General features: G+C 39.0%; 2 protein-coding genes across 2 annotated transcripts in view; one reads left to right on the top strand and one right to left on the bottom strand.

Annotated features, from left to right (window-relative positions):
• Positions 1-7283, bottom strand: part of LOC136440919 (tubulin-specific chaperone D-like) — a 154159-nt gene extending 146876 nt beyond the window's left edge. Inside the window, exons 1-7 of the mRNA XM_066437102.1 lie at positions 7099-7283; positions 6753-6803; positions 5355-5452; positions 3830-3931; positions 2852-2998; positions 1729-1784; positions 536-618 (exon numbers count right to left, since the gene is read on the bottom strand). Of these exons, the coding sequence (XP_066293199.1) occupies positions 536-618; positions 1729-1784; positions 2852-2998; positions 3830-3931; positions 5355-5452; positions 6753-6803; positions 7099-7264 (703 nt within the window). The 5' untranslated portion in view covers positions 7265-7283. The remainder of the gene's footprint in view (positions 1-535; positions 619-1728; positions 1785-2851; positions 2999-3829; positions 3932-5354; positions 5453-6752; positions 6804-7098) is intronic.
• Positions 7284-8176: 893 nt separating this feature from the next.
• LOC136440194 (phosphatidylinositol N-acetylglucosaminyltransferase subunit Q-like) lies at positions 8177-18289 on the top strand. Its single transcript, XM_066436073.1, has 11 exons — positions 8177-8281; positions 9599-10304; positions 10877-11029; positions 11587-11713; positions 13283-13409; positions 14155-14308; positions 14846-14957; positions 16345-16425; positions 16969-17083; positions 17233-17294; positions 17880-18289. The coding sequence occupies exons 2-11, from the start codon at positions 9619-9621 to the stop codon at positions 18021-18023; spliced, it is 1761 nt and encodes a 586-aa protein (XP_066292170.1). The 5' UTR covers positions 8177-8281; positions 9599-9618; the 3' UTR covers positions 18024-18289.
• The last annotated feature ends 823 nt before the right edge of the window (positions 18290-19112 follow it).

Here is a 19112-nt window from a genome sequence, read left to right as displayed (position 1 = left end):
TTATGTACAGGTTGTGTGTAAATAACTTTGTTATCTATCCAGAGCATTTTATGAGGCTTGAAAACTGGATATATTCTAGTTGCTGTAATCTTTATGAAATTGACATTTAATGCCACTGTTTACCACATTTACATGCAGATTTCTTATCAAAAGTGCTGGAAAGGGGTACAAAAATAAGGTACATGGTGATCTTTTAGATTCACGCGCCTAGTGTAAATAGACCGATACCATAGCCCCACCCACCTCCGTCAAAACATAGAAATGCAAAATCAAAACATAAAAGTGCAAATATTTGATGGACATGCAGTCACGCTAATTGTGATGGAAAGTTAGGAATCCACGTCTATTAGGGCTTTGGTTTTCTATCAGTTCTCACCACACAATGACATCGTATCTTCGCTCCTTTAATGTCGATATGTAAAGATATAGACAGTGTTATTGAAACTTACTATGTGTAGGAATGACTAGAAATTGGAGTTTTCTAATTCAAGGTTCAAGCCTCATAAAATGTTCTGGATGCCTTTAAACAACTCACGGTTGGCCTGTGTGAGGGTCACCAGGGCCCAGTCCACGAAGGCTGGCAGGTGTTGCTTCTGAACATCGGGACGGGTCAGGAACCTGAAATAAGATATCATAATAACGTATCTTAGTTTATAAGACCTGTAGGAATGTCTTACACAACATACTTTACATATAGAATACAACACAGTGCATTCCGTATTGCCGTAGATACCGGCCTGACCGCGGGAGGGCTGGGACTAAGGGTGATGTGGAATACACTGTGTTGTATTTTATTTATGTCATAACCGCCCGGAAAAAAAACACATTCCAATGCGAAATGCACCAGAAGTCGAGAGAGTTTTGTGTCCTCGAACAAAAAATTGTAACAGTATAGATTTCAAACTCCGAATCCGGTATTCCATTTTTTGACAGCGGCGCAACCGGCGCACTTGAAGCGAGTTTGAATCGTTTGAATCGAACGAGGGAGGCCCAGGCTGTATCACGCACATGAACCAGTCCGAACACTGGTGGTTATCAGGAACTATTCTGTTTATGGAAATGACTTGAACATTTACATAATATATGCTTGGTCAAGAACACCTTTAACTAAAAACATTTTGATGTAATCCAACTTTCTCCCATTAGAATTCAGGAGATTGTCCTGGTAGAATCCCCATAAGTACAGATTGGAATTCCAATCTCTACTAGTGGGAATTCCAATCTGTACTAGTAGGAAATTCCAGATCCTACTGGATTCCAATCTGTACTGTGACATATACATGTCAGGGTAGAGATTGCAATCTGGCAGAATTGATGATTCTACATGTAACTGTCGACAGAGACTCCAAATATGATGCTATGAATATGTTGGGGTGGTCTACCATTTATAAATCCTAAAAGTTTCAAGTCAATTCATTATTGATCTGAAGTGATGAATCAAAATTAAAAAGTTTGTAAGGAAATATCTTTCATTGTTTGCAATCAAAATGAAAATAACCTTACCCTAGAAGCGTTGATGAAGGTTGGAGGAAAGATAATGAAATGTCTGTTTCAAAATTGTATCCAGTTGCTTGAGTAACTACATGTATTTTTGGCTTACCCTAGAAGCTTTCAAAGGAAAGCTATTAAAGTATTGTAGTATCTACACCCTTGAATCATTGGAAGGTTACACTTATATCATTCAGCTATATTTGTTTACTTCTGCATATTACAAACCAGTACACTTACTTGGAAATGAGGAATGCAGCAGCTTCCCTTGCTGTATCAAACACGCCTATGTAGGTCTGAAACAAAATAGCATTATGATAGAAAACCTTTTAGCCACTCATTTGCTACTCATATAAAATATAACTATATGTGAAGGTAGAGACTGCAATCTAGCAGAACTACCAATTTTCCAGTAGAGATCCCGACACGGCTTCTACTGCCAGATTAAAATCCCTAAACTAACATACTTTTGATGCCGCCTTGCCACCGATACATCTGCTTGGAGATTACTTTCAAAAGACGATTGCTTTGACCTTTTAAAGGCACACAGAGCATTTTACGAGGCTTGAAAACTGGAAATATTCTAGTTATTGTAATCTTTATGAAATTGACATTTAATGCCATTGTTTACCACATTTGCATGTGGATTTCTTATGAAAAGCGGCACAAAAATAAGCTACATGGTGATCTTTAAGTTTCACATCCTAGTGTAAATAGGCCAATACTATAGCCCCGCCCACCTCCGTCAAAATGTAGAAATGCAAAATTAAAACATAAACATGCAAATATTTGACGAACATGCAGTCACTCTCTCATTGGTCAAACCCCTAATTGTGATGGACAGTCAGGATCAGTCTATTGAGGGCTTGGATTTTCTATCAGTTCTCATCACACAATGACATTGTATCTTTGCTCCTTTAATGTCGATATGTAATGGTATAGTGTTATCATGGTTATTGAAACTTACTATGTGTAGGAATGACTAGAAATTTGAGTTTTTTTATTCAAGTTCCAAGCCTCATAAAATGCTCTGGATGTCTTTAAAGTGTTTGTTCTAATTCCAACTCCAGGAAGCGTAGTGAAGTATGTATCATGTACTGTTGAAACAAAGAAGCAATGGTCTAGCGGTTAGGATTTGGCGCTCTCACAGTTCGATCCCGGTGCCGGTGTGGGAACCACTGAAACAAAGAGGCGAGTAGAACAGTCTCCTGGCTCCAGGGGATCGAACCTGGGCCCGCCAGTCCACATGCCTTAACCACTAGGCTAAAAGGTCTAGACCAGTTAGACGGGTCAGTTGGAGGCACTTCAACCCCACTGGTACACTGTCACTAATGGAGATCTTTCAACAAATAAACAAACAAACCTTTGCGACGTCCAAGATCCGATCCATGACGGGTTTGCGGTACTCCCCGGACTCCGTACGCACGTTACTGTCCAGGCGCGTCATGTCGAACGGTATCAGAACAATGATGGACAGCCAGAGAAGCAGAATGTAACGGGTTTCCCAGGTCTGGAATGAAGGGGAGAGGTTCTGTTAGTCACATTGCAGTGGACATCAATTTTTGTGTTCATTTTAGGCCATGATTTTCATTTATTTATTTATTTACTGGTTCAGCATGTACAATGTACATGCCAGGGTTGCCCAACTAGCCGGAGGCTATTACTAAGGGCGAACCCATGTGCTGTTTGAACCACTCACACCGGGAAGGACCCCTACTCTTTTCGATAAGTGCGGTGGGTTCTTTAACATGCTCGAGATGTGGCTCTCCTCAAACACGAGGGGCGTCCCTAACCAAAGCTAGGTACTCATTTACACCTGATTAAAGTGAGGAAAGTCCTGTTAAGTGCCTTTCCCAAGGGCACAACATGGGGGCATATTGCTAGGCCATGATGATTGGACTATATGGATGACATCCGCCGGTGCATCTCTTTTTGTCCGTTTCCAAAAAAAAAGGTTTTGGCCATACTTAGAGCAGCTGCAAAATGAGCAATTAGTAGAAATTGAACGTACAATTCAGGGCTCAAAATACTGGGTGCATGTGCACTTTTGCGCACCCACAATTGGAGCTGTGCACCTTAAGTACTAGTGGGAGCAGACTGGATAGAAAGGTGGTCTTCCCTCGTCCCTTGCCGGCATTAGACAACCATGGCCTGTGTAAGAAATCGCATCACCCCTCTCCCCCAAATATATATGCCACCGTTCTAAGAAGTCTGCGAAGGAGGCTACCAAAATTCATTCTGTGCGCCTAATTTTTTTGGTTGGGTGCACCAGTGCACCTATTTCCAAACACGAATTTCGAGCCCTGATATACATCATGTAGCATGTTGGCATAAAGGGTACCTCATGGTCTTCGGGGTTCTGGTTGGTCAGCATCTCCAACACTGGCTCCAAATCAGCGACCTCATGGGGTAACTGCCGAACAATCACTTTATAACCCCTCATCTGTAAAAAAAGATACAATAGATGTATTAGTATTACAGTCAAACTTGCATCCAACAACCAGTCAAGGGACCAAGGAAATATGGTTGTTGACTGGAGTTGGCTGTTGGATAAAACTGGGGTCGGTTTGCTGATTTTGTGGGCATAAATGAGGCTGCATAAATACTTCGCACGTATTGCACTTATCTGCCTGTTATGCATATGAAATTACAAGACAAGTGAAAATATACAGTATATACAAGAAAAAACAAACTTAACTGTTGTGTCTACAAGACTACAATGCACTGTCGATTGCATTGCCAATAAACGTTAACATAACAAAAGATTTTTTGGGTACATGTACAAAACCTTTGTTGTACTTACAATGAATGTTTGTATTGAGATTCGTGTCTCCATTGTTCTACATTTGTTTCTACATTTAAATTCACTTTGTTCTACATTATTTGCTACATATACACAAGCTTACAGTCGACTGTAGAATCTTTTATTGAAATGCCAGCTGGACTGATTGCCGCTGTCAATCATTTTTGTTGTTGAATGGAGTGTAAAATCTACACATTATGACCCGAGGCCCATGAGGAGGTGGTTGCTGGTTGAAGCCTGCAGTTGGTTGCTTGAAAGAGTTCACTTACTATGTAAAATTGGACGGGACTGTCTGAATGTGGTTGTTGACAAGAGTTGGTTGTAGGATAGAGTTGGTTGGATGGACAAGTTTGACTGTATCTAATCTTAATGGTTGACCAAACCAAATTCTTGTACATGTCTATATGTACTGTGTTTTGTGTTAAGTATTTACCCCCCGACACAATATTGGTAGTTTGTAGTGTTTAGAGATCTTTGCGTGTTCTTCCAATGCTTAAAAGAAAAGTTTATTTACAACACTGTGGCCTGGCTAAATCACATACTTGAGATGCAGGCCCAATCAGCCCCTGGCAGCGAGAGATGATGTAACACAGGCTAGACTATATTACTAACACCTTTAAAGTTTAATATATGTGTTTCTAACTGACTCAAAGTAATTCAAGGTAGAACTTGTAGAAGTTGTTACAAGTAATTTTAGGCATATCTGAAAGATGAGCTGTTCTATTTGAAAAATGAAAGTATTATAAGCACAACCATCCCCCAACAGAGACGGAGGGCGCCATAGACTTTCTGCAACCTATGATCCACTGCTCTCCGAGTCACGTGTCTCATCTGCATAACGTGACGTCACAGAAGCAGTGGATTGCTCACTCCTTGACAAAGACTGGAGCTGATCAGTCGAAAATTTGGGTAAGTCCAATTTTTGTGTTGGCATTTACAGTTTAAACTCCATTCAGGATTATAAGCACTATTCCTTCCTTGAGACACTTTCATTTAATAAAGCTGTCCCTAACACCCCCCTCCCTCCAATATGGAATACTCCAGACGTGCCCCACCCACTAACCTTGGTAACCAGGTACAGAAACCTGAAGGCCAGGTGCATGACCTTGGGTGGGTAGGTCGTATCCCTGGCCATCTTTAACAGCTGCTCCAAGATTGACTCTGTGGATTGAAAGCAAAATTCAATTAGGCCACAGCAAGTAAATTTTATGGATGACATCAGGGCGAGCATTGATTTTGAAATAAAAAAACATGATGTTTTTTATCCTCCGGCAATGGTAACATACCGACAATAGTACAATATGTTGCAAACTACTGTCAGTTTTATCGCAAAAACGTTCTAGATGCCGTAAAAAGGGATTTGCACATGTAACAAAAATCCGTACAAATGCGTTGTACAGTTATTGTGTATGCAGGCTGTTATAAGATTGTTCCTCGTTACCAACTTACAGGAAGACACAGTACAGCCCTCATATCAAACTTGTAATAGGATATATTTAGTCTGTAATTGCTGTGCCATCAATATCAAATTCTATAACAGGGTCAGATGAAGTAACTATTGTCATGCGGTTTGAGTGACCATTGTCTAGAGTCTGTCTGTCTGTTGAAGACAGAATGACAAGACAGGTTATTTCTATTAGGCACAGCAATTCAGTCAGACAGTCAGGACAGCAATAGCGGAGAGCTAATCTGTAAGAGAACTTCAGTTGAGGCAAAGTGAGCAGAGCCAGCAACATGTAGTCACTGTAAGTCTGCCTCATGACGCAAGAGACTCCCATGCCCAGTGTACTGGAAACCTTGTCTCTGCTGTTTTGATGTGCTATACAAACCTGGATCTAAATTTATAATCTTATTATTTTATGTTGACATCAGTGTTAGTTAATGTTTTATTGAATACAGGGACTAAAGACTTGTTATAACATGTTTTATCACTTCAATTTTTCTTACAATTGCTTTAAGGTATTCAACATTGAAAATGTGGATGTCTTGTTTTTTTTGTCCGCCTTTTTTTTCCGCCCGCACACACTAAATTTGGAGTCTGCAGTGGATGTCATCCATAAAATTTACTTGCTGTGGCCTTATGTAGACTTAATATCAGATGCTGTACATTTTTTAATGTTTGCGGTCATTTCATTTCCACGTTTTATTACCCCATATAGCCTGATAATGACAGGAGCAAAGTGGGGGGAGTTGAGGTCCTGGGCTAATGCTTTTATCAAACTTGTATGTATTTGCCCAGAACAGAACAGAACCGAAGACCTATCTGACAACCAAAAATCACGACCACAGTATGTCCAGAACAAAAGATTATTATACAAACTTCTCTCCTCTCAGGTATACTTGAAACCCCCAAACAGTATCCAGGCAATTATTTGACAGGCAGCAATTATTTGCGGTGACACCAGACCAGCAAATGAATTAACTGACTGGCTGTTTAAATATCAAAATACCCGGTACTCACCAAGATGGGGGTCTATCAGATGAGGCTGTTCCTGATACTTGTCAACAATAACTGCAAAGAAAACCAAATGATTTTTTTTTAAGAATAACATAATAACAATGTTTATGTAACAATTTACATCAGAAATCACTTATGAATGAATGACCCATTTTTCCAGCCATTCAGTGAGTCACGTGTGATGTCACACCTAATAAAAACTTCATACAAATTTAACCCAAGAAGTGTCAAGTCAATTTACAAGTGTGAAAGAAGCCATATTACACCCTTCTTTCAGAAAAGCCACTCAAAGGTATGGATCTAGGGTTAAAACAGTAGAAGAAAGTTCGGTAAATAAATATCTACTCACAAGTAAACCGTTCCAATGCCATCTCCATAGGCGTAAGGTCCCCGGCGACATTTGGAATGGAGTTTATCAGTTCCCTGATTTCTTCAGCCTCCTCAAAGTACTCCAGACTGCTTCCCTTGCCGACAGCGTCGCCATCGGGAGCCTCGGCATAGCCATATGCATGCATGCCGAGATTAGGCGATATTTCTATAGGGGAGACTAAAGGGATACAATAAATGGCAGTAATGCATGTAGCCCTATGGGGAAGTTAAGAAAAAGAAGGTGTCATTATCTCAGGAATCAAAACATCAGACTACAATAACTTACCCTCAAATACTAACCAGTTATGTCAACTGTCATCAGATTCATCCCTGACAAATTCTATACGGCTATTCTCCAGATAACCCCCCCTAATCAGAGCCCTTGGATAGGCCCTACAGGCTTCAAACACCCAGTTGAAGACCATCCCACTATATCAGGGGGGTGCCAAACCCCACAAGGTAGAGAAAGACCATTTATTTCAACTAATTCAGCAAATACAGAGTCTATCCTACCACAGCCTATCCTATATTGCCCAGATTTCACAAAAAATCCCACCAAAAAGAATTTTCAATGGTTTAAACCATGTTTTTTACTTGGAGTCTCTCATCGTGCGGTCAGGGCGCAGGCGCAATCCCTTTAGTCTCCCCTCTAACCTGCTCCGTACGTTTTGACAAATCAGCCGCCATTTTTGTAGGAATGGTCCACTGTGGATCAAGGTACGTTCTACTCGATCAGCCTGCAGATTATTAATTCTTTTTGAACAAGTAAAGTCAATATATTCTTTGTTATTAGAGTATAAAATTAAGTATAATGTAAATTTCATTAAACAAAATTATATTTGGCAAATTATTGTTAGGTTTTGAATAAGTTCATTATTTTTGACACCCCTATAGAGGTTCGTCTGAATGGCTTGATCCAGATGAGTCAATCCCAAAAATAAAAAGTGATGAACACCTAAATATACAATCTTCTGGAATTTGTTAACCTGAAATATCAATAACAATCAAATAACTATAAAGAGATCATGGTTTAGAATATAAATGAATAATCGTACTATCAGATCATAAGAGTGGTTATTTAATAAACGTATGTGAGAAAACGAACCCCTTTTGTTGAAATGGTTTGTTCCAAAAGGCAAGTTGGTTTTTGTCCAAAAACACAGGTAAGTTATTTTAACTTTTTGTCGTTAAACTTGGCATTCCTGTGTATACATACATTTTATGGTATTTAAGACGTTTCCGAGGTTTTTGTGACTTCTTTTTTTACGCATTCAGGCTATTCTAAAGTATCGCTTATGTTGGTTGAACTATATTAGCTATAATTTTTGTAGATGTACCGAACCAAACTTTCGCCCCCCCCTCCTCCTACTTGTGGAACATGTTGTATCAAAATGAAAGTCCTTGTAAAGAACAATAAGTCAATAAAGGTTTAATAACGCCAGATTATTGGCATATCATCCATATATTATGCCAGCCTTGTTAAGTTTGCGTGTGGAACAATTTTTACACTGATAGTTACCTTCGCCAAGAAGGTTATGTTTTGGGTGCCGTATGTCTGTCTGTCTACACTACCAAACCGGTTTACTTGTTTCTGTTATGTCAAGGACATTAATGTCCTTGATTATGTGGATACCCTCTGGCACATAAAACAAAATAAACAGCAGCAACAACAACAAAGTCAAGTCAAGTCAAGTTTATTGCACAACAATTGCATCAGGTACAATGTACGGCAAATAACATGGAATATTAACAACTACAGACTATCTATACTAGTGCACTAACCTAACATCATTACTCGATACATAAGATAATGGCGTGATATATTTCACGTTATGGCACGGCTTCTCTTTTGCATAGCATTATATATGAATTGGCCTAGGTAGACAGATACGTACAGAGTCAGGACATGACAGAAGTACATTACAAATAACTAGGGCAAATACAACACATTATATATAAAAACAAATTTCATGAAGATTTTGGGTCTTCGGACTCTTGTTATATCTGTTTAAGGATAGCATAACTCAAGAAGCTGTGAATGGATCCTTATGTTATTTGGTTATTTGTTTGTTTGGACCTTTGTTTATCAATCATTTAGCCTGCAGCCCGCTTTTCATTGAGGTCATGGGGGAAGAGGTACTAGTACAACTGTAAGGGTCAGGCAAAACATATACAAAGATGTGGGTACAAAACAATGTTCAAGATAGATACATTGCGACAAGCTATGATGATGATGGGCCTACTAGCAGCTTTCTACAGTATGTATACAGTACTGCAGTGGAACTTCTGGTTTTCGTATAATATTCTTTTGTTCTGGACATACCGTGGTCATGTTTTTTGAGTGTCAGATAGGTACCGGTCTTGGGCAGATAGAGAGTAAGTGCTGTAGGCTTGGGTCCCCTAGAACTAGCAGCTTTTTTTTAACTGCAGGGGCAAAAAAAGGGTGACGATTCCTCTGACTTCTGTTCTTTCCCACACAGGTCTGACTGTCACTCAAAACATGAAGGTCTTCATACCACGCTGCTGCCTTGCTGCTGAGAGCGGCTGGTTGGTCGGTTGGCAAAATGAAGACCTGAAGATCGTCTGCATCTTTTCAGTGTTGCATCCTACGCCGGGTTTGAAAATGTCCAAAGTACAAACTTTACTCCAGTCTAAACCACAGGGAGGAACGTACAAACTTGGAATTCTCGGCAGATGGACTAACGCTACGAAAACAAACCATGTGGACAACCTTCCAAGTAACTCCTTGTCCAACTTGTTACAAGACTGCTGGGTTGAAGTGGTAAAAGAGGACACTGATATACCCCATGTAGACCCACAAGGCAACTGGAAGAACCATGTGACTCAAAATGACCCTCGAATACTGATCGTCTACGACCAAGCACACATTTTGAAGTCAGACTTCAAAGTGGCAATTAACTCTGCACACCAATCAGGGTTTGATGCAGTTAATTCAGTTAACTCTGCCAGCCAATCAGCTTTTGATGTGGCATTTTCAGCCCTAAGAGGTCATAAAAAATTCTTTGAAGAAAGATGGGCACTGCAACTGACGCATAGTACGTCAATCAGCAACAAACATGCCAGAGTGACCTCACGTTTTCTCACACCAGTATGGACTTTGCTGTGTCTTCTACAACTAGCCACAAGAGCAATTATAAGAATATGCAGGAGCACCTGTTTTTCTAGGTAATTCTTAATTTTTCTCTTGCTTACATTCGAACCAAACTCATTTTCAGTTTCACCCACCATCTCATATTGTTACAGACAAGGATTGTGTTATGGAGCATATGTATATTGTAACAGCTCTATTGCTTTTTTCATACGTTTATTTCACAAAGCACCATATGCTAATTTTAGAGGTTCACTGAGTTGTTCTTTCTTATGCATATTTGTTTTGTTTTTCATTCACAATCACTAAAAATGTTATCAATCTTTTTAATCAATTTGTTATCATTTAATGATAACATGATTGTGAATGAAAGAAAAACAAATAAAAGTAAATTTAAGTATACTGTAAATGCATTTAAGTTCGTGTGGTTTTTATTTCGCGGTAGGGAGAATATGGGGTGTTCACAGGGGTTTTAAGTTTGCGTTTGAAACAATAGTAGCGCTACAGTCATAGGTGGGCAAAAAGTTTCACGGTGGTTTTAAGTTCGCGCTGAAAGTTCACCGCGAAAACCGCGAACATAAAACCACCGCAAAAATTTCTGCATTTACAGTATATTTTAATTAAAAGTCCTTCTTCTTCTAAATTGCAGAATTTGTCAGAATGAAGTGATATCCTCAGTGGTGCAGTACCCAACTGTGGGCAGTCAGGGGGCGCTTCGACTGAGACACCTCTGTACAGTCTGCAGATATGGTGAGACCAGTGTAGGCAAGGAAAGGTCTGAACACAGCAGCCAGCATTGCGGGTAATCTTGTTTTTCTATGTACGTAGAATGATCGTTCAATGTTCCAGAAAGTCTTAAGTAAACATTCATTTTTGATCGCTAAAGAAAGATGCCAGACTTCTAAGAAAAACTTGTCCTGGTAGTAGTAGATTGAATTAGAAATATTATGTAAATATTATTAGTACTATACTACAGTTCAGGACTCAAAATACTGGGTGCATTATGCACTTTTTTGCACCCGAAATTGGAACTGTGAACCAAATTTTTGACTGTGCCAGGGTTAAAGGCTGCAGTGAGTGACCCAGAGCATTTTATGAGGCTTGAAAACTGGAAATATTCTAGTTGCTGTAATCTTTATGAAATTGGCATTTGATGTCATTGTTTACCATATTTGCGTGATAATTTCATGTCAAAAGTGCTCAAAAGTGGCACAAAAGTAAGCTACATGGAGATCTCTATATTTTCAGGCGCCTAGTGTAATAGACCAATCCCATAACCTCGCCCACCTTATTGCAATTAGCCTCCGACTGTGCAATAAAGTTATTTTTATTAAAAACTCTGCATGTCTATTTATACAGAGGCCGTGCCTGTGACCTTACCATGTCCTTGGTGCTGGATGTCTTGCTGGGCGTGGCAGTCTTCCTCTTCCTCTCAAAGGGAGATTACACCAAGACACTGGCTACTAACCTCATCCCATTTGCAGATGTAAGTTCCTTAAAGTTTGTTCTTGTTACCAATATGATAAGTGGAGGTATACTTTTTGGCCTGTCTGCATGTGTGTGTGTTTGTGTTTCCGGATTTTGTAGTCAGCATAACTCAAGAACCTCTGGATGGTTTACAATGATATTTGGTATTACTAAGTAGGTCTTCAGAAGACAAAGGTCAAGGCCGTTTTTTCCCCCTGGTATGTTACCTTGGTACTGCAGCAGAACTTCTGCTTTTTCTATCTTTTGACCTTTACATGCTATGGTCTTGATTTTTTGGGGTGTTAGATAGCTTATGATGTGAGAAAAAAGTGGTGTAGGCTTGGTCCTCCTAGCTGCTTGCTCTGGAACTGCAGTGGCGTTTTTTTTTAAAAAATTGAAGGAGGATAACCGAACAAAGGAACAACAAATTTCCATTATTTTGGTCATATTCTTATATCATCCCTTAAAACTTACCTGTATGGTATAAGCAACCATTTTTGTTGCATAGGAGAGCCTACAATATTGTGAAGGCTCATGAAGCCTAAGAAAAGAAATGTTGTGTTTCTGGAATATGGTCCTGAAAAAATAGGGTCGATAGGTAAGGATTCTCTTCTTTTTTCCTCTTTTTTTTCTTTTTCTTTCTTTTCATTTTGTAAAAGATTTCGGCCTCAAGTGATCCAACAAATACAGTTTAACAATGTAAAACTCAAATGCATTAGGATTCTGCTAAATTTTGATATAATTGAGTGGTGATTGAACAGATATACATTGTACAAGCATATATAAGTATACTGACAAAGAAGTGTAATCATAAAATGCTATACATTCTTACATTAACTGTGTGAAGCATTAATTATGTTAAGAGGGTGTGAAATATAGATAGTTTGTAAGAAAATTTGCATGACAACTTTGATTCTATTTTGAAATTTGATCACTCAGATGTCAGATCAAAAATTCTACATCCGTTACCAGTGGCCGACTCAAAGAAAGGCTATGGTCGGCAGGTTTCAGCTGCAATGTATGGTCAGTCGGGTAACCGGCAGCACAAATCTTTTTCCTAGGCATATGCATTCTGTCAGAAGACTAGCGTTATATTTTGCGTACTAGTTTTCCTTACTAGTACTATCGTTTTTGAAGATGTCCACCTGTCGCTCCTCCGGTCCTTCCTTTTCGTCCATGCTGCAGACAGGCTACACTTCGCCAGAGGGCGCTTCATGCAAGGCCAGATTGCATTTCGCCATTCAATGGCTGACTATTGTTGATAAATGTGTATGCGTAGACTGCTGAGAAATAATCCAATTTCTATTGGCAATCTAAACGGAATCCAAGAAGGTTTGAATTTTACTTCGACTTATAAAATACATAGGACAATAGTGTGGCCATTAGCTATTATACAGCAAAGGATAGGGCGGCAAAAATTGTAACCGTTTTCATGCAAGATACGCCGGTACATATGTGACGATCGATGGGGAGGGCAGGGCGTAACAAAGTCTATACAAGTCATTACACGTACAACCACCATTTCATCCTCACCATTATCTAATGGTTGCTGGGCCAGCTTTTTTTTAAAGCATTTCTTGTTTCACAGTATGTTGCTACAGAGCTACAAGACTTGTTACACTGGCTGATGGGGGCCCCAGCTGGACTGAAACTCAACCGACCGTTAGACGAGTTCCTCGGACGTTTCTTCTTGTACCACATTCAGCTTTGGATAGGTCAGTCTCTTGATAATCCACCTTAGGCCAAAACAATGGACTTTTTTGGTTCTCAGTCATTTTGACTCTGATGCATCCATTTAAGGTCTGCATAGAACCCAGTGCTACTTTTCTTTGTAGTACATGTATTTTCAATTCTACTTATTTTCTTGTCTAATTTCTGAGATATTTGGCACCCTAAAGATTGTCACTCTACACTTTAGATATTAGGTTTCACTCATTTATCGAGTTTTTATTCGGGTACACATGAAATAGTGTTGATGTCCTTGTGGAAACCTTACGCTGATTACCTTTAAACTTACATACTGTCTAACACAGTGATTTTCTTCTCATTCTGTCAAGCTTAAAATGTAATGCTTGACACGAAACGTGAGGCTTTTTTGATAGCTTGTAGTGCAGCAATGTGGCTTCACTATACAGCTCTCTTTTATAGCCAAGCACATTGAAACACCCCTATTCTTCTTGATAAGAGTGTTTCTTTTACGTGCAGAGGATTGGCGCTTGAGGCTAAGGTACGAAGCTCGAATGAGAGTTCATTAGGCCGCCAGCTTTACGTCACCTTTGGAAAAATAATTTAAATCTCTCACAGCATAGCCAAGATGGGATCGAACCCCCACCCACAGATCCACAGAATTTTATCCATATGGCTAAGCAATGGGTTTGCGTTACTATTTGCACCGTACGGACATAGTGATAAATTTCCTTAACACCTTGGTAAGAAGATGCCTTTTATGTTTTCCTCAAGGTTACCTGCACATTCTCCAGCCGTACCTTGAGATGATCACCTGGTGCATCGGCCTGTCAGGCTGTCTGGGCATGTCTGTGTTGCTGGCTCTGGCATCGGACACCCTGTCCATGTTAACATTTCATATCTACTGCTTCTATGTATATGCAGCAAGGTAAGTCTGTATAATCTATTCAATTCATTATGTATTACATGTATGTTTTATGTCATACCCTGGCCGCGATATCCTTCGATATGGGTGTTCAGACTGGTTCGTATTTTACGGAACAACCCAGGCTTCCGTAGTTTGATTCAAAAGTATGTTTTATTTCATGACCGGGCTGCAATGATATTCGATACTGGTGTTCAGACCGGTCCATACTTTACGGTACGGCCCAGGCTTTCCTACATGTATAATAATTTGTATTAGTTTGATTTGAAATATTCAAACTCGCTTTGAGTGCGCCAGTTGCGCCGCTGTGGAATATTTGAATACCAGATTTGGACGTTGGAATCGATGTTGTTACAATGTTAAAGGACACAAAACTCAGACACAAAGGCACAAGATCAGTAACAGTGTCACAGGATTGGAACCCAGGACCTCTGAGTTCTGGGCCCAACACCCTGCCGTTACGCCACACGACCCCACTGACTATGTACAGCGGACCCAAACTTTATGTATGTTTTTTTTCTTCACATCCTCATCACCCAGGTTGTACAGGCTTCAACTGTATGGACTTGGATCACTTTGGAGGCTGTTTAGGGGGAAGAAATGGAACCCACTAAGACAGAGGGTGGACTCCTGTCAGTATAATGTAGATCAGGTAAGTGTGGATCATTTCATACAGTGATAAGGGGGTTAGAAAATTCAAGAAATCATATTACACTATATGCATAATATATTATGTAAGGGTATTTTTCAATCTACCTGGGTCAGCATAGAAATTAAAATTGCAGTCTGCGAATCTTTCTGTGCATGTGGATAGTTCCTTAAAGATTTTGATTTCAACTTTGATTCGTGTCACTTTAACCTTCTCCCTACTGCCTGACTCATGATCTGTAACCAATAGGGAATTGGGTGCCAAACGGCTACTTCAGTGTGCTAAAGGTTTAGTCAATACATTGATCCTATTGACTTGAAACTTAGAATTTATAAATGGGAGACCATTCTAACACATTCCTAGCATCCTGATAGGGATCTCTGTATCTATAATATCCCTTTGGCCTATATAAATATACCAGCTTTGCAGGCACATGTACACCTCATTGACAGAGACTCCAATCTTGATCTCTAACAGTGGAATCAGTGATTTTGCCAGATCACAATCTCTATCCTGACATATTCATTTATATATATTAAAAACATTTCATTTCATTTATTTGGTTTTTTTTACACTTAACGAGAGGGCTCCTAATCCCGACACATCCCTAATCCCGACATACAATGGAGTTTGGAAAACAAAATTGTTACAGCATTATGCATAAGTATCAGACTATGATAAGGACCAATAACAATAGACTAAGTTGGTATCTGAAAAACAAGGTCACAACACATGTCTAACTTCGTAATCTCCACAACTGACGATAGAAAAATCGGTTTGAATTTCACGCTTTTTGTTGGATTGACTTGCGAATTACCGACGTACATGGCCTTCAACTCAGCTGAATTTCTCACAAGTACGTAAAAACAACTGTCGCTTCCACCTGCCGTAATGCTCTAGTGTAAAGCGCTAAAACCATCATGATAAAGACACGACTGGGAAGCTTTAATTGCAGTTAAAAGTATATCTGAAGACTGAAGCCTATGTCACATGCGTTTAGTGTCACACACACACCTTTACAAAAGGACTGTGTTTGCTTAGAACATATGTCAGAATATGGAGCCATCACCCCGTTATTGTTGAATTGATATTGATTTGACTGATATGCCCCAAATTTAAGATTAACACTCCCTAACATTCTGAGATTGTTCAGTACATGTAACTGATAAAAGTGCCTTTTACAAGTCTACATATTAAGTATCAATTGTAAGTTATCATTGAGGTTAAAAGATTGATTCTACTTTTGCTTCTATTTTTTTCACCTTTTTCATAATGTGTTGACAAAGTATTATTGAATTTTGAACCATTAATTTTATTAAATGTTTATTTGCATGGTGGTCATGGCAGATGATTGTGTAAAACCCAGTGTGTTGATGTCTATGTTCGTTAGCTGTTCCTGGGAACCTTGCTGTTCACTATCCTGCTGTTTCTGCTGCCCACTACAGCTCTGTACTACGTTGTCTTTACAGCGGTAAGTGTAAGTTTAAACACAGAAGTGCCTATTGCACTATTTGTCATTGTTGACATATACCTGATAGTGATTCTTCCAAAAGTTTGTTAGAAATATAGTGTAGTTTGAAGTAGCCCACACTTGATTGATTGATTAATTAGTTGATTGATTGATTGATTTGTTGATTGACTAATTGTTTGTCTGATTGATTGATTGATTGATTGATTGATTGATTGAAAAATAAGTAGTATGATATGAAAATGAAAGCAAACAAAAGCTGAAAATTTGCATCTATCAAAATATGTTTTTATTGATTATAAGAATTTTTAATGAACATTGATGTGCTCAGATTAACTCTACAATTATGAATATCTTGGACCAGCAATAGTTGAAAAAGCTTTGACCTTCTAAATGTTGCCTAACTCTGTTACCAATAGAAATTGGGTGCCAAGTGGCTAATTCAGTGTGCTAAAGGTTAAAAAGGTTAAAAATATGTCTTTCTTTGATATTGTTTACTCCTGCATACATTCAAACAACTTGTTGTTTACTTCTGTGTACACACAGTTCCGTATGGCAGTGCTGACACTACAAGGAGTGTTGACTAAGGTTATAAGAACTATCAGCAGCTTCCCACTGTACTCTGTTTTACTCCAACTGTGTAATGGTGAAAGCATGGCAGGTAAGGCACTGATATATTATTCCATTAAGCGTCCGGTTTAACCGTCCAACATGGCGGACAATGCTTACTTCATGGTCATGCGTGGGTGCAGACACACCATTGATGTTTACTTCATTTGCATCTGCTAAGCTGTTTATGTATTGCTGCAGGTGGGATTACATTCCAGGTGCTGCCCCAGGTGGAGGGAAGGCCCTTGTGCTTGTCTGTGCAGGTATATGGTCCCTGATTTTAAACTGGATAATTCAAACCAACATTTTAAAGACCCTTTTCTGCCTTTGTGTAAAAAAGTGTAAAATAATAATTTCCGAAGCCTGAAAAGACATGCAATGCTGTATACGATATTTTGATGAATGTTAGACATCCAGGTTGTAAGATACGCCAAAAATAGTTACTCAAGCAACTGGATAGAATTTCAAAATTTTATCCAGTTGCTTGAGTATTACTTACTATTTTTGGTGTATACGATATTGTTTATGGAAATGTTACAGTAGTACTATGGATTCTTTTTATTATTGCAACTTGTTTTTAGTTTGCTTTTTTTGCAGTGACTTTAAACCACAAACTTATCACACCATGAACTTAATTAGTATAAGTGCAGAAATGTTCCCAGTTGTTTTATGTTCACGTTTTTCACTGTGAACTCTTAACCATGAACCACTGCAAAAAGCCATTCCATTGTGTGACTGTAGCACTAGGCTACTATTGTGTCAACTGCGAAGTCAAAGATACTCATAATTTTCACCTTGCAGCAAAACTTAAATGATGCAAACTTAAAATGTTGTTGTCATGGTTACAGGTTGTTCCTGTTACCATGGCAACAGTGGTGGAGAGACACAGTCTTCAGCAGGCTGGGCAGGAAGAACTGACCTCCTGGGGCATGCTGGGAAGGAAGCTGCTAACGGGAGATCTCATCTATCCCTGGGGGGGAAACAAGCCATAAAAAGTGGCCATTTACATGTACTTTATGTTCATGCCATATATATCATTGACACTTTGTTGACGACTACCTACCAGTAAATCACTAGTAGTAGTACTTCTTTCTTGGTAGTGTAGTACATGTATTTTGAATTTTGTAAAGTTTGAAAAGAATATAAGGATTTCGTCTTATTGTTCTGAAAGCGTTAGGTGTTTTGTTAGCATGCAACCTTGTCTAGGTCCCCAAATCCAACTATAGGATTGATGTAATAAAGTCCTTTTCAAAAGTCACTGTGTTCCTCTATTTCATGCAGAAGTCCCCCCCCCCTCACTAAAAAAGGTTATGCTTCAGTTATTACCGCCATAAAAATGGAGGTATTGTTTAATGGTGTATCTGTGTGTGCTTTCTGTTTAATGTGTTTCCAAATATTTGTGGTCAGCATAACTTAAGAACCTCTTGATGGATTGTGATGATATTTGGTACGTTGGTAGCTCTTGGGAAGACGAAGGTCAACGTCGACTACGTGCCTCCTGGCAGCTTTCCATGGTAGTGCAGGAGAATTTTTGGTTTTTGTATCTTTTGTTCTAGACATGCTTTGATCGGGATGTTTGGGTTGCAGGTAGATTTTGACATCAGGATGAAGTGGTATGTAGGTTTGGGTGCCCTAGCAGTTAATTTTGGAACTTCATTTTTGTTTGATAAATATTTAAAAGAGGATATCTAAAGAAAGGAAGAATGGATTTCCATCATTTTGGGCATGCCAGTAGCTTATACAGAGATGTACACAATTCTTAAGTTATGCATATCAGGACTTGATTTGCATGTTTAGTGAGAATATTGTCTAATTTTAGTGTTTTTCATACATGTAATAGAACTTCAACACATGTAGCAAATGTAATCAATGGCAGATAGAACATTCACAGATACCAAACATACACATTAGGGTCTAATTTGCATAACTGTATGGAAATGCCACAATTCCTTCGTACGAATTCCTTGGTGGAAATTTCATACTTGAAGCATGTGTACATGTAAATTAGGACGTAAACATCACCTTGCATAGATCATGTAAACTTAACAAAATCATTAAATGGAGGTACGAGTTCTCCAAAC

Source organism: Branchiostoma lanceolatum, chromosome 8 (assembly GCF_035083965.1).
Source record: "Branchiostoma lanceolatum isolate klBraLanc5 chromosome 8, klBraLanc5.hap2, whole genome shotgun sequence".
In the NCBI taxonomy this organism is placed as follows: Eukaryota; Metazoa; Chordata; class Leptocardii; order Amphioxiformes; family Branchiostomatidae; genus Branchiostoma; species Branchiostoma lanceolatum.
The sequence above is the reverse complement of the archived record's forward strand: the minus strand, read 5'-3'. Positions and strand labels throughout refer to the sequence as shown.